The sequence below is a fragment of the Tenrec ecaudatus genome, chromosome 4, assembly GCF_050624435.1.
Source record: "Tenrec ecaudatus isolate mTenEca1 chromosome 4, mTenEca1.hap1, whole genome shotgun sequence".
Taxonomy (NCBI): Eukaryota; Metazoa; Chordata; class Mammalia; order Afrosoricida; family Tenrecidae; genus Tenrec; species Tenrec ecaudatus.
In genome coordinates this window covers 73,678,963-73,696,930 of record NC_134533.1, presented here as the reverse complement: position 1 = coordinate 73,696,930, position 17,968 = coordinate 73,678,963, and the positions used below count along the sequence as shown (strand labels likewise).

The following is a 17,968-nucleotide window of genomic DNA, read 5'->3' as shown; positions in this document are numbered from 1 at the left end:
GAGGCACGTCTGACTGGTGGCGCCCCCATGCCTCGTAGAGCGGAACTGCACCCCATAGGGGCTTCAGTCGCTATGGGGGGTTGGAAGCCATTTGCCAAATGGCTTTAGTTCTATCTAGAATTAGGTCCCTGGACACAACATGGGGCAGATCCAAGGGAAGCGGCAGTCTAAGGGCCACCCTGAGTCCACTGGGCAGTGTCCTCAGGGCTGGTTCCTGCCCTCCCAGGGATCAACCATTCCTGCTCTCCCTTAAAAGGGCCCAGCCTGGCCACGTCCAGCCTGCCAGTCCCACTAGTGTTTGTTGCAGAAATCATCAGGAAGGTGGCATCTCCCCCTCCCCTGTGCCGGCCCCTGGTGTCCCCCGACCACGGCCCCCCAGAGTGCATCCAACTGATGGAGCAGTGTTGGGCGGAGGCTCCGGAGGACAGACCCAGCCTGGACCAGATCTACAACCAGGTGAGAGCTCCCCAGAAGAGTGCTCACAAGAAAGGATGACCATTTCACCTTGCTCTCCCCAGCCGGGGGCAGGAGCCTGTGGCCCTGGACTGCTAGCCGCAAGGTCCACAGTTCAAAACCACCAGCTGCCCTGCGGGAGAAAGACGGAAGCTCTTTGCTCCCATAAAGAGCTGCAGAAACTGTGCGAGGCAGCTCGACCCTCTCCTGTAGAGATGCTGTCAGCCCGCATCAACCTGATGGCAGTGAATTTGTCGGGGTTCCCCAGTGGGAGCCCCACACTCTCCCTGGGGCCTCGAAGCCCATCACCTCCGACAAGGCCTGAGGACAGGGCTTGCTGAGAAGAGCTACTCAGAGCCATAGGGTCTGGACTGTTTGCTGAGAGCCTGTGGGAAGCGCTGGGGGCTGGCTTCACTTCCTCTATGACAACCCTGTGAAGGAGATTGCGAGTAGCTGGGCTTTATCAGGGAGAAATCGGAGGCACAGGGAGGCGAGGTAATAGGAGACCAGGCTGCATCGAACCCGGGGTTGTCTGTCTGCACAGCTGGGGCTCCTGGCGCCAGAGACGAGGGGCCACCGTGGCTGTGGAAACAGTTGTAGCTCTTGCCTCCGTGAGTGGAAGCAGTGAGGGGGGCCAGGCCCCCCAAAACTTGCCTCAGGGGCAGCAGCGGGAAGTGAGGCAAGCCTGTACGTGTCTGCCAGGTGCTGGCGGAGTGTGTAGGCCTGACTGAGCTGGCTAATGGCTCCCGCAGGGCCAACGCATCCAGCCCGAGATGACATCTTCATGACTCCCCTCCTGTCCCCAGCCCAGTGGGGGATTGCCAAGGAGAGGCTCCTTGCATGAGAGGGCGTGTGCAGACGGGTGGTGAGGGAGCGGGAGGCAGGAAGGCAGACAGCAGGGGGATCCACAGGTGCCTTTTGCAAAACCTTTCCCACTTGCCCTCTCTTCCTGCCCTCCTGGGCTCTGCATGGGGCGGTGACCCCATGTCGTGGCTGAGCACTCTGGAGTGAAGGCGGTCCAGATTGTCGTCCTGGGGATGGGATGCAGAGGTAGGGCCAGCAGCGAGCTCTTTTACACAGAGAAGCAACCGTCTGTTGCTGTTGTGGAAATATATACACTCTAGAAGGGACCCCAGCTCACCAGTTTCTACGTGTTCAGTTCATGCAGCCGTTCTCCCCTCCTTTCCCCCCTCCACTCACCTCCCCCCCCCCCACTACCGCAGGCTCATGGCCTCTAACGCTTCTATCTAACCTTTCACGTTGCTTTCCGTTTGGCCCCATGGAAGTCGTTCTGTACAAGAGCAGGTGCTCAAACACCCGCCTGGAAGCTTTTCAAGGGACAGAGCTTGTCAGTGGCCTGTAAGGTGGCGGGGAGTTCCCGCCCTGAGTGAGGGGTCCACAGTGGGAAAGACTTCTACCTGCGCCCAGTGGCAGAGGTGGGCACAAGGTCAGTTCAGCAGGCAGAAGAGGGGGAACGAGCCTGGCGATGCACGCCGAGGTTCAGCATTTGTCTGCTGGCGGAGAGGCCGTTGTCAGGCGCGTGGGTCAGCTGCAGCTCAGGTCCACTCGGTACCCCGGAGGGAATGCTGCCTGGCCCTGTGCCACCCGCACCATTGAGGAAACCGGGGTGTGACCATGATGGAAACGCGTGGCCAGGCCTCTCTCCTACGGAGCCGCTGCGTGGGTTGGGTTGGTGAGCGGCCGGGCACTTCTCCATGCATGCCACCTGGCCTCCTATGTTGCACCACGACTTTCCCTTGTCTTAGGACTTAAACATGTTTGTTTTCTTCAAACAAGGAGAGGAATACATAGAGGAGTAAACGCAGAAACAGAATGCACACACACACACACACACACGGATTTCTTGGGAAAATGAACTTTTTCCAGGAAGTTTTTGAAACCCCTTTGTATAAAACATCTGCAGATATTCTACCAATTCCACCCCTCCCTCTCCCCTTCCTCCCTCATCCATTCATCCACCATCCACCCACCATCCACCCCTCCCCCTCTCCTCCGTCCATCCATCCATCCACCATCTATCCATCCATCCATTTACCATCCATCCACCATCCACCCCCCTTTCCTCCCTCTATCCATCCATCCACCATCCACCATCTATCCACCATCCACCCCTCCCTCTATCCATCCATCCACCATCCACCCCTCACCCTCTCCTCTCTCTCCATCCATCCACCATGCATCCATCCATCCACCATCCACCCCTCCCCCTTTCCTCCATCCACCCTCCATCCATCCCTCCATCAACCACCCATCCACCTGACAAATCAGAAGGCTTATTCTTATAGGGACTGTATGATAGGATTCTATGCTTGGCATAGTTCTTTGTGACGCCCACTCTCGGCTGCCGACCCCACACAGAAGCAGCCTGCCCTCTCACAGCCACTCATGCCTTTGCCTCGGCAGAGCCATGTCTGCCCACAATCCCTCCGTCTCCTCCCGGCACATCCCCGCTCCCCCAGGAAGGGCTGATGTCTGGATTCTCCAGTGGCCCCAGGCCCCAGCTCAGGCTCTGGTGTGCTGACCTTCATGAAGGAACAGGGTTTTCTGTTCCATTTCCAGTTCAAAAGCATCAACCAAGGCAAGAAAACGAGCGTGGCAGACTCCATGCTGCGGATGCTGGAGAAGTATTCCCAGAACCTGGAAGACCTGGTCCAGGAGCGGACTGAGGAGCTGGAGCTGGAAAGACAGAAGACGGAACGGCTGCTGTCGCAGATGCTGCCTCCGTGAGTGGCCCTAGGGGCGTGATGTGACAAGCCTCACCTCTGAGCCTGGGACCTGGGACAGAGCAGCTACTCTGTGAATCTCCTGGGACTCATCGATTGCCCCATAGCTTGGTCATGCAACATATTTTCATAGAGCCCTTCCCATGTGCAATGGTCAGCCTTGGCTGCCAACATAAAGCAGGTCCCTTTGGATGCACCCAGTGGCTCTGCGGTGGAAAGAGCCAGTGCTCTGCTCCCATTAGAAACCACTGCTTCGAACCTCAAGGGGGGCTGTCCTGCTCCACCACATGGGGTTGCTATCAGTCACAATGGGCTCCAGGGCACCCAGCAATAGCCGCTGTGTCCTGGACACCGTGCCAGTCACACGCGTGCCAAGTATGGACTGCCTCATCCTCTTGGGAGAAGGGAGAGGCCGCAGTCTACTGTCTCACTTCAGAGGGAGAGAGGTCCAGAGGCGAGGGCCCCGGGAGGCCTTAATGGCTAAGCGCCTCGTGGGGAAGGTTGGCACTTAGAACCCACCCAGAGGCATTTGGGAGACAAGTCTCGTGACCTGTCCTCCCGAGGTCGCTCATGTCCTTGAAAACCCCATGGAGCAGTAGAGCTGAGCACACCGGGACGAGTCCACCATGTCCAGAGAGGGACAGGCATTACCCTGAGGGCAGCCAGCACATATCGATCCCCCGACACCCCCTAAGTCCACCCACTATCTATCCCTGCTTTCTCAGCTGTAAAGAACCCTTCCATCTTGTGATTCTGGCCCCTGCTGTCCCTTCAGATCAGTGGCCGAAGCTCTGAAAATGGGGGCAACAGTGGAGCCCGAGTACTTCGACCAGGTTACCATATACTTCAGTGACATTGTGGGGTTCACCACCATCTCCGCCCTGAGCGAGCCCATCGAGGTGGTGGGCTTGCTCAACGACCTCTACACACTGTTCGATGCTGTCCTGGGCAACCATGACGTGTATAAGGTGAGGGCACCAGGGCGGCTGTGCCCTTGTCCTGGCGTTTACTGGCGTGCTTGTATTAGTGAGCCATGGCTGTGTAACAAACGATCCCAAGATGCGGTGACTTAAAACACTTCATCCCGGCTCACAACTCTGTGAGCCAGCTGGAATGTTCCGGACTTGGATGGACTCACTCATGCACCTGCGGTCAGCTGTAGGGGAGGTGAGCTATGCTCCTCCTCTGGAGCCTTGGCTGGGGCAATTCAGCCTTTGGGTACTCACCCTGCAGCTGGGCTGGTCCCAGGGTGGGGCAGGGTTCTGAGAGCCAGCGGAAGCACAGGAACCTCTGAGATTTAAGCTGGGAACCGGAGTTCCGTGCTATTTCGGATGCATTCAATTGGTCAAACAAGTCAAGTCGCCAGGCCAGATTCAAGGGATGGGGAAAGCAATCCACCTCCTGATGGGAGGGAGAAGACGGGGCTGTCTATGCCGTAGAGTTCCAGTCACGGAAACTCACAGGGGTGGTAGCCTTCCCTGTCCTTTTGGGTCACTATGAGTTGGCATCGATAGCGAGAGTTTGGGCTTTGTCCTGATGGGAGGAGCCACAGAGCTGCATACAAACGGTGTGCGCTGGATGCCCTTGCAGTTCGGCACCCACGGTGCTCCTTCGTCCTTGCCCATCGATGCCTGTGGCCATCTACCCATTCCTTTACAACTCTCCCTCATCTGGCTTTTCTGGGCCAGACCCTGTGGCAGGCAGGGGTCCCCTCCAGGAGCTCTGAGCCTGCTAGAGAAAGGATGGGGGCAGCCCACAGGGAGAGTCAAGGTCAGAGGAACGTGGAATGAGCTGTGGGGGCCCAACGAGGAGTGGGCCAGTGGGGAGGACAGTGGGGACGTGGGAGAGAGGAGCAGGGGTCTTGGGGGAGCCTCCAAGACCAACCACGACCTGGGCACCGCACATCCCTCAATCCTGACCCCTGGCTTTTGCATGACTTTGAGCAAATGGCTTCCCCGTTTCCCCATGTTTCAAGAGAAAGAGAGACTCCATCCTTGGTGGGCTCACAGAACTGTAGGAGGGTCCTGCCCCCCCGCACCCTGCTGTGGAGTGTTGCGTCAACCCTGAGAAACGGAGGGTCAAAAAGTAGAGTCCTGCTCTCTACTCTTCAGCTCTGCTCTGGGGACTGTCCTCACCTGGCCCTGCCCTGTGTCCTGACCCAGCAGCTTCAGACAGTGGAGGCAGGGAAGCAGGAGGTCCCAGAAAGTCACACTCAGATCTCTTGGCGTTCACCTTGGTCTGTGACACCATCCCCCACCCCCCACAGCCTCTTCCAGCCACAGGCCTCTGGGGAGGCAGGGGCAGGCTGGGAAGGATGCCTGGACAAGACAATTGAGAGAGGTCAGCCTGCACCGTGAGATGCCAGGCACTGCTGACTGCACTGTGCACATGATCCTGACAGCAGTTGCCAGCCCTTAAAGAAGCTTCCTGTGTGCTAGAAGTCGATGATGTATCAGCCCATTGAATTGTCGTAAGGTGACACACATCTATTTCATAGCTAAGGAAACTGGGGGAGAGGAATTTGGTGGTTGTGGACCTTAGATTTGACTCTGGGCATTCTGGTGCCCAGGTCCCACACCATGGGGGTCCTCAGGATAGAGCCAGAGGGTCATATTGGCCCACCAGCCCTCCAGGAGCCTGCCCCTCTTGCCTTCCCACCGGTACCTCCGGGCACACCCATCGGCAGACCTCTAAAGTCCAACACCTGCTTCACTCTCTCGAATCACCAGGCCTCCTTGATGCCTTGACGCATGTTCTTTGTATCTTGGGAGCTCTGCGCTAGTCCCCCCTCCCCCTCCCCTCCCCCCCCGCTACCCTCCTACACCCGCCCCTGCACCTACCTAGTAACCCTCTGACCTCAGTTTCCCTTCTTTGTCCTCTCAGAGCTTCTGCTCTGTGTTCTCATCAGCCCCCCTGGACAGCACGTCTGCACTCCTTGTTGTCCACCCTAACCCTTTCTGTCCCCGGGGCCTGGCTGCGCCAACACCCTGTGAGCTGAAGGAGGATGACACCAAGGGGGCCACAGTGCCCAGGGTGCTGTCTACCCCACCATTCTGTCCGGAACAATCCGTGGAGCCCTGAGCCCCTGACATTCCCAGGAGGGTCTTCCCGTGCCCCCATTCCAAATCCGCGATCCCATGTTCCCACCCCGGTCTGTGCTTCCGAGGCCACATCCCTGGGGCTGGCGGAGCTTCCATCTTGCCTTCAGAGCTTTCCTGGCCCAGGGCCCAGGGACAGATTCCTCATGTTGTCTTGCAGACCCCCCCATGGCCTGAGGCTTTGATGTGTTCCTGCTTCACCCCCACCCCCTGGGTCTGTGTCCTCCCCTCTGCTCATCTGTTCTTGCACACGGGTCCCTCAGCTCTGCATCACGCCTTCTGATGTGCTCTGAACCCCAGCCAAGACGCCGAGTGAAATGCAAGTGAGCATGGCCCACGCCCCACACCAGATGTGGGGGAACCGAGGCCTGCTCCGCATGACATGTGAGCGAGTCTCTCGCCACCCAGCCGGCCACCTTGGTTTCCCCTCCAGCCCCGACAGGATCTGGTTACTGTTCTTTAATCCTGTCTGGGCTGGGAGCCTGGCAGGCAATCATCTCGTGGTTCTACAGGGTGTGTGAAGCCCTCCCTACACCCGCTGAAGGAGCACTTGCTCAAGCAGAACTGGAGCCGGGGGTGGGCTGCGAGGGAGGAGAGAGGCCCCCACCGACCTCCTGCACTCCGGTGATGCCCTGGGCAGCTCACTGAGCCTCACCCAGCCCCGGGCCCCTCCTTTGTACACATGGATGACAGTGTCATCTGCTTAGGATCATTCTGCATATTAAAGAATGTGCAGTCTTTCCTCTGTTCCCCAGCCTCATATCGGACACCTGCCCCATGCAGGGGAGTGGCCTCTGGCTTAGTTATGGACCCTGCTGGCCAGGCCTAGGGATTTCCAGAGGCTCTCTCATCTCACTCGCCCAAGGCCCCTCAGAGGGCTGGATCAGGAGCTCTGCGCGCTAACGAGAACACAGGCTCAGAGAAGGCAAGTGACTGGTCAAAGGTCACGCAGCAGGGCAGTGATGGCATGTGAATTCACACCCGTGTCTGCTAGTACGCAGACCTTTACTCTCCCCACCCCTCTGCACCCTCAGTCTGTGCCCCAGGGGCAGGGCCCCCTGTGGCTGGGGCCTTGGAGAGCACTGGTCACTGTTCTGCCTTTGGGGGACATAGGGGGATGATTACCGTTAGGAGCCACCTGAGAGAGAAATGGGGCACCAGGCAGGCGGAAGGCTGGGTGTCAGCTGGAACCACATGGAAAAAGTGTTTGGGATGAATGGCCACCATGGACTTTTCACTGCCCCCCTTCCCCACCTCATGTGGAGCTTGGCCTCCAAGCAGGTGCACTGTCCCCAAGTCACAGGTGACCTGGAGCTGACCCCTAAGGTCAGCTGATCTCAAGGCTGGGGAGGTGATGGAAAGACACAGCAGGGAGATGGGGTGCTTGGATGGTGAATGCCCACCCCCACCCTGTAGTAATCTAGCCTTGGTGGGCTGGGAGCAGTCCCAGGATGGGTGAGAGGGCCTAGGCTTCAGAGATGGAGAGACGACAACACAGGTACCTGCTGGGGACAGGTAATCCTAGACTTCCTGAGATGGCCCTGCCCTGGCCCTGAGGGTGAGCAGGAAGGAGGGGAGCCTTTGAATAGGATACTGATGGGCTGGCACTGGGTCCTGGCCTGGCAAGCCCAGGTACCAGCTGTGCCTGCTGCGGGACAGGAAAGAGCAGGGTGGCACTGACCCAGAGATGGACAGACAGGGTGCTGGCCGAGTCACCCCAGCATGGCAGGCACAAGGGTCTGCCCAGGGCAGGAATAAGGGAGCAAGGGTGGTGAGGGGCAGGGAAGCTGCTGCAGGGGCAGGCTGGCCCGTGGCAGGCCCTTGAGATGCAGATGTGCAAGAAGTCAGTCGGGAAGTGCTGTACACCATGGAGGCCCTAGAATTCCAGGCCAGGGGTGTGCATCTGAGGGTGCATTTTAGGCCGTTAGTCATGATAAGGAGCAGGAGTTGACGTGATTGGAAGGAGCACTTCCCAGAGGTGGGGAGAGGGTAGTCTGGGTGAGGGATGCATTTGGGGAGCTTAGTTGCTGTGCGTGGGATTGCAACCACCCCCCCGTGGGCAGGGTAAGCACTTGTGAGTGCCCACCAGGTGATAAACGAAAGGGGAGGCTCGGCTCCCTAGCTTTGTGTGTGGGAAGGTAGGGTGAGTGGGGCGAGGGCGTAGGGGTCCATGTGGGAGCTGGGGCTGTTTAAACTGAAGAGCAAAGGGTTGAAGAGGAGCGGGCCACAATTCCTTCATGTCATGTCCCCAGACCCTGGAAGCAGGCCTGGGACAGAGAAGGCACTCAGGAAAGGTTGTGGAAGCAGGACTGGAGTCAGCAGGTGAGAGACAGATTATAATTTAGAGAGAAGCAGCCCCCTCGGAAAGGATGGCCACTCCCATCAAAGGGGTGTGAATGGTCCCTGGGGCTGGGAAGACAGTTTGAACACAGAGATCCTGGGATCCTGTCTTCTTGCCACCATGAATTAGTAAGGAAACAATGATAAATGAATGGCCCTGGGGGTGATCAAGAAGCCACCTGGCCCTTGAAGGCTCTATTGTAAATGTCCAGCTCATCTAAGAAGAAACTGAGGCTCCCCCAGGTAAAGGGGTCTGCCCAAGGTCAATGGCAGAGCCAGGCTTTGAGCCTGCACCTGATTCCCAAACCTCCCTTTTTTGTGGTACATCTTGAAACACCAATGGGACTTGGAAAAGGAAAAGCAAAAGCCAAATTCCCTGCCAACTCAAGTCAAAGCCAGCTCAGCGCAACTAGAGGACAGGGTAGCACTGTCCCTGTGGGTTTCCAAAACTGCAAGTCTTCTTGGGAGCAGGCAGCCCTGTCTCTCTCCCAAGCAGCAGCTGCTGTTTCGAACTGCTGACCTGTGGTTAGCAGCCCAGCCAGTGACCACTATGCCGCAGGGGAGTGGGAGATGGGAGGTGTCTAAAACATCTGCATTTTCTGAGATACCTTCATGGAACCTGGGCTGGTGAGGGTGGAGTGGGCGGAACAGATGAGGAAGTTCAGACAGGCGACCTGAGACGTGTTCAAGGACTGGAACCGGAGGCTGGGCAGAGACAGCTTGGCGGTCTGCAGAACTCAGGGGAGGGAAGGGCTCCTGAGAGGTGGCCTGGTTCGGGGCAGGGGGCAGGCCGAGAGGGCGGGTCCTCATTGTCAGTGAAGGCTGTGGTTTCTAGGTGGAGACCATCGGAGATGCGTACATGGTGGCCTCGGGGCTGCCTTGGCGCAATGGGAGCAGGCACGCGGCCGAGATTGCCAACATGGCCCTAGACATCCTCAGCTCCGTGGGCAGCTTCCGGATGAGACACGCACCTGATGTGCCCATTCACATCAGAGCTGGCCTGCACTCAGGTAAGGACTGGGGGCCCTGGGGTGAGGAGCCGGGGCCCCCAACCTTCCCTGGGCCATTGACCGCTGCCTCCACCCGCACCCTGCTCAATGGTGAGCGCCTGGAATCCCAAGATTCTCCATTCTGTAATATCACACCCTTTCCTCCGAGAGCAAGATGCTGGGTAGGTGTGGTGGGGGTGAGGGTGCTTCTCAGCGTGAGCAGCTCAGAGACAATGAGTGTCCACCATGGGGCTCTCTGCCCCTCCCTCTCCCCCTGTGGTGTGGGCCACGTGGGACAACCACTGAGGCAATCTGCACAGCCAGACTCTGTGACAGAAAGAAAGAGAGACTGCCGTGCTTAGATGCAAATCTCCTTTTTCTGTCCAGTTTCTGTCAAAGGCATGTTGGTCTGTGCTGAGGAGCTGATAATTCCATGAGAGAGGCAGGGTGGATATCTGCGGTCACACACAGAAATCGATGTTTGCTGAGATGGGTCTGGGAGAAGCCCCCCCCTTCCCCCCATTTCTGATATAGCCTCCCCAGGCCCTGACTCCAGCCCCTTCTCCCTATGTGGTTCCCCTCACGTGCAAGATAAAGCCCTGCTCCCCAGGTAGAGCCCCTACCTTCTCGCTAACCTCTCCAACCTTGTCTTCCACCATCCCCTCTCTGGCTCTCCATCCATACTCACTCCCCATTGTCGACCATTTCCCAGGGGCACAGAACTGTGCCCTGCACCGACTGGTCCCTGCTCACCCATTGCTCCCTCCTTCTCCACGCAGCTCATGACTTGCCTCCCGAAGTCTTCTGGGCTGGGCCAGGGGCCCTTTCTGGCCGGCACAGAAGGGTGCTTCCCTCCTCACAGCCGTGAGCGCAGTGTCCAGGCTGAGCTCCCTAGGGGCAGGGATGGGTTTTATCTGGGTCCCCTACTCCCATCCTAGAGCCGGAAGCAGGTGCCACCATCTCACTAGTGCTCAGGAGACGCCCTAGCTCCCTTCCCCGCCCCCAGTTCAGGATGTGGAGTGCCGCATGGTAGTGGGGAGGGACAAGGCTGACATTGGACCTCTTCCTGGCTCAGGGCCAGTTTGAGCTTCCTGGTCATGCGTGTGTTTCAGGGCCATGTGTGGCGGGCGTCGTGGGCCTCACCATGCCTAGGTATTGCCTCTTTGGGGACACTGTCAACACTGCATCCCGGATGGAGTCCACGGGGCTGCGTGAGTATCTCCCCTTCTATGCGGCTCCAGGCTGGGGACCAAACCCCCGGCTGGGGGCAGCGAACTGGTTCCCCACGAAGCCACGCAGGGAGAGGGGCCCACATCCTCCTGCTCCTTCTCCACAGAGGTGTCTGCAGAGACGCGATGAGGACACGAGGGGGAGAGGCAGCCTGGGGCTTAGCCTTGGCCCGCCACTGGCTTGCTTGACATCATCAAACAAGGGGCTCATCCGTGGTTTCCAAATCTTCACCAAAAAGATCTGCTTTATAAAAAATTTGAATACCACATTAGGTCCCTGCAGGCAGCAGGAACCACTCTGCTGAACTGGGTCTCTCTGTCATTGCCATCAAGTGGATTCTGACTCATAGTGACCCGATAGGACAGGGCAGAACTGCCCCTGTGGGTTTCTATGGCTGTAACTCTTCATGGGAGTAGAAAGTCTCATCTTTCTCCCGTGGAGCGGCCGGTGGTTTCGAACTGCTGGCTTGGCAGGTAGCATCCCCAAGCAGCTGAAACAAATGGTTGAGGTCCTGGAGTACTTCCAGTTGCCGGCCTTGCACGCTCCCTAATGCAGCTCGGCGCCAGTGTGGCAGCCACATGGGAGGCCCGTTCTGCCAAGCAAAGGGAAGCCGGCTTCTGTGATCTGACCCAGTCTTCAGAGACGTCCCTGCAAGGGAAACAACGTGACAAGGGCTTCTGGTGTGACTCCAGGTCCCCTAACCCTCGATGTCTGTCCTCCGCTTCCCTTGGGGACTCTGCTTCAGTGGCCTGCTGCCCATGAGGCGGGTGAGTGGGCCAGCAGAAGGCTCCCATGTGTGGGGCAGGTTGGCCCCCCACCGGGGGTGTGTGACAGGTCCTCTAGGATTGTATTATACACCAGACAGTGACTTGGTGGTGACATTTCTCCGCAGCCTACAGAATTCACGTCAGCCGAAACACCATGCAGACCCTGCTTGGCTTGGACGAAGGCTACAAAATCGACATCAGGGGTCAGACTGAGCTAAAGGTGAAAGACTTTATTTTCTGAGCTTGTGGGCAAAGTCCCCAAGGGTCCAGTTTTCTGTGGGAGAGGCTTTCACTGGATGGACGTGGCTGAAGGAAATGCCTGCCTGGAGCCGAGGATGGAGACTGCTCTGTCCCCTAAGTCCTCAGGTCCTAAGGAAACGCTTCTTGGGAACCAGCCACTCCCTCCCTCCCTTGGCTCCTTGTGAGCAGAAGGGCCCAAACCAAAAAATGAAGCTGACCACATCCAGCGGATGCTGACTCAGTGACCCAGTAGGACAGGGCAGAACTGCCCCTGTGGGTTTCCGAGTCTGTCACTCCCGTGGAGTGCCTGATGGCTTTGAACTGCTGATCCTGCTGTCAGCAGCCCGAGGCATAACCCACTAGGCCTCTGGGTCTCCTGAGAAGGCCAGGACAAAGCAGTTACTTCTACTGGCAACCTGCCCAGGCAGCACAGTGCACATACTACACGCGACTGTGTTCGTCACGCACGCAGGAAGGCTGCGCTCCCATCCCAGGGCAGGCCACCAGGTCCCTGCAGAGTGCTGTCTGCAGAGAATCACAGACCACGGAATGCTGGGATCTCAGTCTCCCTGATCTTCTGGTTGTGGGATCCATGATTCATTTATCTCACAGATAAATAGGAACTCCATCATCCAGTTGTCCCCGTGGCGTAGTGGCTACGTGTCACCCTGAGGGCGATGAGTGGGCCTGGCTTCGATGACAGGGAGTTTGGCTTGGGACTCTGGTCCTCACAAGATCTTTCTGAGCCGGAGCCACATAATCCATCAGTGGCAGAGACAGGATTTGAACCGGGCAGCCTGGCTGCGGGCTCTCCACTGCCTGGGCTGCTGGAATCGCTCAGCCCTGGCTTCCCTTGCCCGGGGAGGGACCCTCCAGCCCCTCTGCTCTCTCTTGCAGGGGAAGGGCTTTGAGGAGACCTACTGGCTGGTGGGGAAGGCGGGCTTCCCCAGATCCCTCCCCACACCTCTGGACATCAAACCTGGGTGAGTTCGGCGGGTCCCCCCAGAGCCGGGCCCTTCTTATTGCGAATGATTTGATGCTTGTCCCATTTCCTGACGACCGTGAGATGCTCGGACAACAGGAGACGGTTCCCAGATAAAGTCATCGCCACCTTTCCCTTCGTGAGAAACCACAGCCCGTTTGGTGGCTCGGGTGAGCTCATGCCTGGATCCGGTTACAGTCTGACCTGTCTCCACCCAGCGTCCAGAGTGCGTGGCAAACACACGCAAGCCGCCTCCAGACTTCGGGTGTGGTTTACTGGGAAGGCTGCTCAGCCTTCCTCCAAGGTTGGGCGTTCCCCATCTGTGCACTCTGCGCTGATAAGAGAGCCGATAAGCAATCTTTCCCTTTGTCCCCATTCAGATCGCTTCCTCAGACAAGAAATCTGTAGATCAAAGCGTCCCCAGGTGCTAGGGGCTGCAGGAAGCTTGTGCCTGGCTGGTCCGGTTTGGTTCTTTCCCTGTTCCTTTGGGATTAATCGTGTCCCTCCCACCCTTCCAGCTCATGCCGCCCCCTCCTCAGTTCCTTCTGCACTCTTACCTGCCTCTGGCCCACCTGGTCCACACCCCTCACAGCCCGGACCTTCCCCAAGGTTGTCTTCAGTGAGAGCACCACCATTGAACACTGAGCTAGATGCTGTCTCTGGACACCTGCCCTGCTGAACCAGTCAGGATGCTCCCCAGCTCTGACTCCGTGACACTCCCCAGCCTGCTTTGCTTCCCATGGCCATGCCTCACCGTGGCCCTGGACCTCTGCAGGGGCCCCTCACTGGCTCCCCTCGAGCCCCTCATGTCAGTCGCCTTGTAAAACAGCCATCACCAGAGATTCCCTGCTGAATCTCTCCCATGGCCTCCCCCTGCTCCCAGGCTGACTCGCATACTCTTCATCCAGCTCCCAACGCCTTGTGAGGTCTGGCCAGCCTCTGCTCTCCATGCTCTCTTGCCATGCCCCCTCCTGCCCTGCTCATCACTGACTCCCGGCCTTCCACGCCATTCCTAACCCTTGCCAGGCCTTTCCCCACGTCTGGCCTTTGCACTCGCTGTTCCCTGGACCCAGAATGCTCTGCCTCAGATGTTTGCAGCCTGGTCTCTTCCCATCCTACTCCAAACAAACCCACTGGCTGACACCTGGTGACCTGTAGGACAATACAGAGCTGCCCCCCTGGAGTTCCAAAACTGAACATCTTTACAGAGGCAGACAGCCTCTCTTTCTCCTGCAGAAGATCTGGTGGGGTTGAACTGCTGACCATGCAGTTAGCATCTGTGTGAGTCTGGGTGGACTAGAGAAACTAATCCAGAGACATTTACATGTGTATAAGAAAGAGCTTTATATACACGAGCAGTCGAATATGAGAAAACATCTCAGCCCAGTCCAGATCAAGACCATAAGTTTGATATTAGCCCATATGTCTGATGCCAATCCATAAAGTCCTCTTCAGACTCATGAAACACATGCAATGATGCTGAATGCAGGAAGATCACAGGCCAGTGGGTGGAAAGTCTTTTGGATCCAGTGGTGATAGAAGCATCTTAGCACTGGCAGGGGTCTCCATGTGGCTCCTCCAGCTCCTAAGCTCTGGCTGCATCAGCATAGCTCCATCAGGCTCATCATCAGTAATGTCTTTCAGGGAGTGAGTGTGTTCCCCCCCCCCCCCAGCAAACTATTTATCTCCTTAGCACCTCCAAATGAGGTCATCAGGCTGTGACCTGATTGATAGGCTAACCCCTACCCCTTCACTCTTAAGTCTCACGTTGACACCACATTATGTAACTACCACAGCATCCCAGTGCACAACTGACCACGCCACTAGGGCTCAGGTGCTTGACCCCTAGTGATTCCAGCTGATAGCACAGACCTGCCCATAGAGCTTTCTAGGCTGTCATCCCGACAGGAGTGGGTTACCAGGTCCTTCTCTTGGGGGATGGAACCACCATCCTTTCAGTCAGCAGTTGAGCTGACTATTGCACCTCTCGGTGGTTTCCATAAACCACAAAACCCAAGCTCGCAGCCGCCAACTTGATCCTGACTCATAGGGATCCTATGAGTAGAACTGCCCTTGTGTGGGTCTCCTAGACTGTAACTCATTTTTTTAAATCATTTAAACAAATCATTTTATTGGGGGCTCTTACACTTCATATCACAATCCATATATACAGCCATTTTGTCAAGGGCATTTGTACATATGTTGCCATTATCCTTCTCGAAACATTTTCTTTCTTTTAAAAAAATCATTTTTTGGGGGGCTCTCACAGCTCTTATAACATTCCAAACATCAATGGCTTCCAGCATATTTGTACATATGCTGCCATCATCATTTCCAAAATATTTTCTACTTGAGCCTTTGGCATCAGCTCCTCAAGACTGTAACTCTTTTCAGGAGTAGAAGGCCTTGCACACAGAAATGCCCACTATTTCTTGTCGGTGTGTTTGTGGGACAAGCTGCTCGCACAAGCTTCATGCGGTGCTGATGGCTGGTGCCTCTGGCAGCCCTTCTGTGTGCGGCCCAAGGGGATGCACCAGGTCTCTTGGGCACCAGCGACAGGGCTCTGCCGGCGGAAGTGGTGGGAAGCCCAGCTCCCAGTCTTCTGGGCCCACTCAGCCATTTGTCATCTCAGCCAGGCGTCTGACAGCCATTTGTCATCTCCAGCCCCCTCTGCTGTTGTCTTCTTCACTGCTGGACAGAAATTTCAGAGAGTGGCTTGGGGATGGGGGATATGGGACATCAGGCCTTTCACATGGAGCCTGCTGGGCTTCCCGGCATCGGGGGCATGCATGCCACATCCACCAAGGCACATGGACTTAGAGAGCTCGCAGAGGCACGGGTGCCCATGTGCACACACACCACACTCCTGAGCATGATGCATACTTGCATGGAAGCAGCATCACATACCTCTCCACTCGCCTAGAGATGTGGTCACACACACACACACACACACACACACACACACACACACACACAGGCCTATCTGTACTCTAGAGATGGGCCCTGGGCTCAGTGCCAGTCAGAGGGTAACGTAGTCTGTGTTCATGGGACAGTTACCAAATTCTTCCTTGAATTGAACCCTCTACTTGATTTTTTTCCAGTCGTTTCTGACAGATCCTTTTATCTTCAACTTACGTCCATATCTGCAGAAATGATTTATGTTTACCTTTGGGGATGTTTGGGAGGCTGGCGGAGAGAAGACAAAGGGACAGAAATCCCCGGACCCTAAGCTGCAGTGTGCACGGCAGTGGCTCACGGCGCTCAGCCGTGGACCCTGCCCCTTCTCTGACGTCAGCCCTGCCACCTTGCCTGGCTGGTGTCTGATCTGGGTACAGGTGACACCCACCTAGCATTGGTTTCCTGGAGTGACTTCAACCAAGTATGACAGGAATGCGTGGTCTCACAGCCTGGGGGTGAGGGTGGGGGTGGAAGTCCGGTTCGGGGGGGTCGGAAGGGCTGGACTCTCAAAGGCTCTTTCACGTAGCGGGCAATGGAACACTTAAATCATATTAAGAAGAGTTATGCCATCATCGCCACTTTTCCATTTTTAAAAAGTTACTGTTTTTCATAGTTTTATTCACATATCATACCATTCAATAGTTCAATCCTATTAATTAACACCAGCCTCAATTTCAGAGCATTTTCTTCTTCCGTGTACTCATTGCTGTTAGCGCCCCATTTCCCGCCAACCTTCCCCGCCGCGCCCTCGGTAATTATTAATCCGGGTTCTGTCCCTCTAGATTTACCTATCCTGGATTTCATACTCAGGAAAACATACACAACCAAATGAGAACAACGGCAAAACAGAACAGAAAAACCTGTCGAACAGAAAGCAAAACATGTTAAAAACTGAAACAACTTTAAAGCGAGTCCAGGGGGAGATCAAATGTCAAGGTAGATCCATGAAAACAACAAGAATCTCAAACTCACTGCCAGAGAGTCCCTTCCAACGCACAGTGACCCTGCAGGACAGGACAGAGCTGCCCCTGCGGGTTTCCAAGGCGGTAACTTTTTACTGGAATAGATAACCCCGTCTTTCTTCCTCCCTCCCTCCCTCCCTCGGACTGGCTGGTGGTTTCAAACTGCTGACCTTGCGGGTAGCAGCCCAACACATAACCACCACGCCACCCGCGGTGGTTGTATTCTGTCCTGCAGATGGTTTATCAGTGGGAATGGACTCCGCACAAGTGGGCAAGGGTTTGGGTTTCAACCCCAGTCCAACTGCTGGTTCGCTTATCTGATAACATCTTCTAAGGTCTGCTTTCTAAACACACGTTGATAGGTACCAGGTGCTCAGTCTTTTGGGGGGAAACAATTCAATCTGCTACCCAGCCAGCCCGCCCTCCCTCTCTGAGCCTCAGTCTCCAAAGAGTTCCCGGGGCGCAACATCTATATACTGGTCTTTCAAACCAGCTCTATGGAGAAGACCTGGGGGGCAGGGGGGCTCCCTTATTCTGTCAAGATGGGTCAGACTGGATGGTACCCAACACCACCAAACTCACTGCCATCTCCTCACTGCTGACTCACAGCAGCCCCCTGTGGGTTTCGGAGACTCTGTTTATGGGAGTAGGAAGCCCAGTCTCTCTCCCAAGGAGCTGCTGGTGGTTTTGAACTGCTGACCATGAGGACCATGGGCCGACATGTTAAGCACTATACCACCGGGGCTCCTTCTCCAGGCACTAGTGGACAGAAACCTGGAGAGTAACGCGATTGTGTCACTGCCTTTACACGACACTCTCAGCTAGGGCCTCAGGCCCAAAATGCCACCCCCGGAGGAGCAGGCAGAGCACGGTGCTCTCTCAGCTCCTGGGGTGCCACTGGGCTTGAAAACCACCCTGCATAGGAGTCAGTGCTGTGTCACTGAGGACCAAGCGTGCCCCCTCCCTGAGCCGCAGTCTCCAAAGTTTCAAGCGAATGAGGGGAATCCTGGCAGACACCTGCTGGATCCAGGAGACACAAAGTGCGAGCGGCTTCACTGCCGTCGGTGGTCTCAGGGTTGCTTCTCTCTGTCCCCAGAGACCCCTGGCAGGACCTCATAAACCAGGACATCAAGGTGGCCTTTGCCAAAGCCCGACAGCGCGTGGCCAGGACCCGGAGCTCGGGAAAGGCCTCCACCCAGCCCTGA

At 56.6% G+C, this 17,968-nt stretch overlaps 1 protein-coding gene across 1 annotated transcript in view; it reads left to right on the top strand.

Moving 5' to 3' along the window:
* Positions 1-17,968, top strand: part of LOC142445924 (guanylate cyclase D-like) — a 76,591-nt gene extending 58,623 nt beyond the window's left edge. The window contains exons 12-19 of the mRNA XM_075547785.1: positions 308-456; positions 3,034-3,197; positions 3,973-4,165; positions 9,471-9,645; positions 10,737-10,835; positions 11,747-11,841; positions 12,759-12,844; positions 17,860-17,968. Coding sequence (XP_075403900.1) covers positions 308-456; positions 3,034-3,197; positions 3,973-4,165; positions 9,471-9,645; positions 10,737-10,835; positions 11,747-11,841; positions 12,759-12,844; positions 17,860-17,968 — 1,070 coding nt within the window. The remainder of the gene's footprint in view (positions 1-307; positions 457-3,033; positions 3,198-3,972; positions 4,166-9,470; positions 9,646-10,736; positions 10,836-11,746; positions 11,842-12,758; positions 12,845-17,859) is intronic.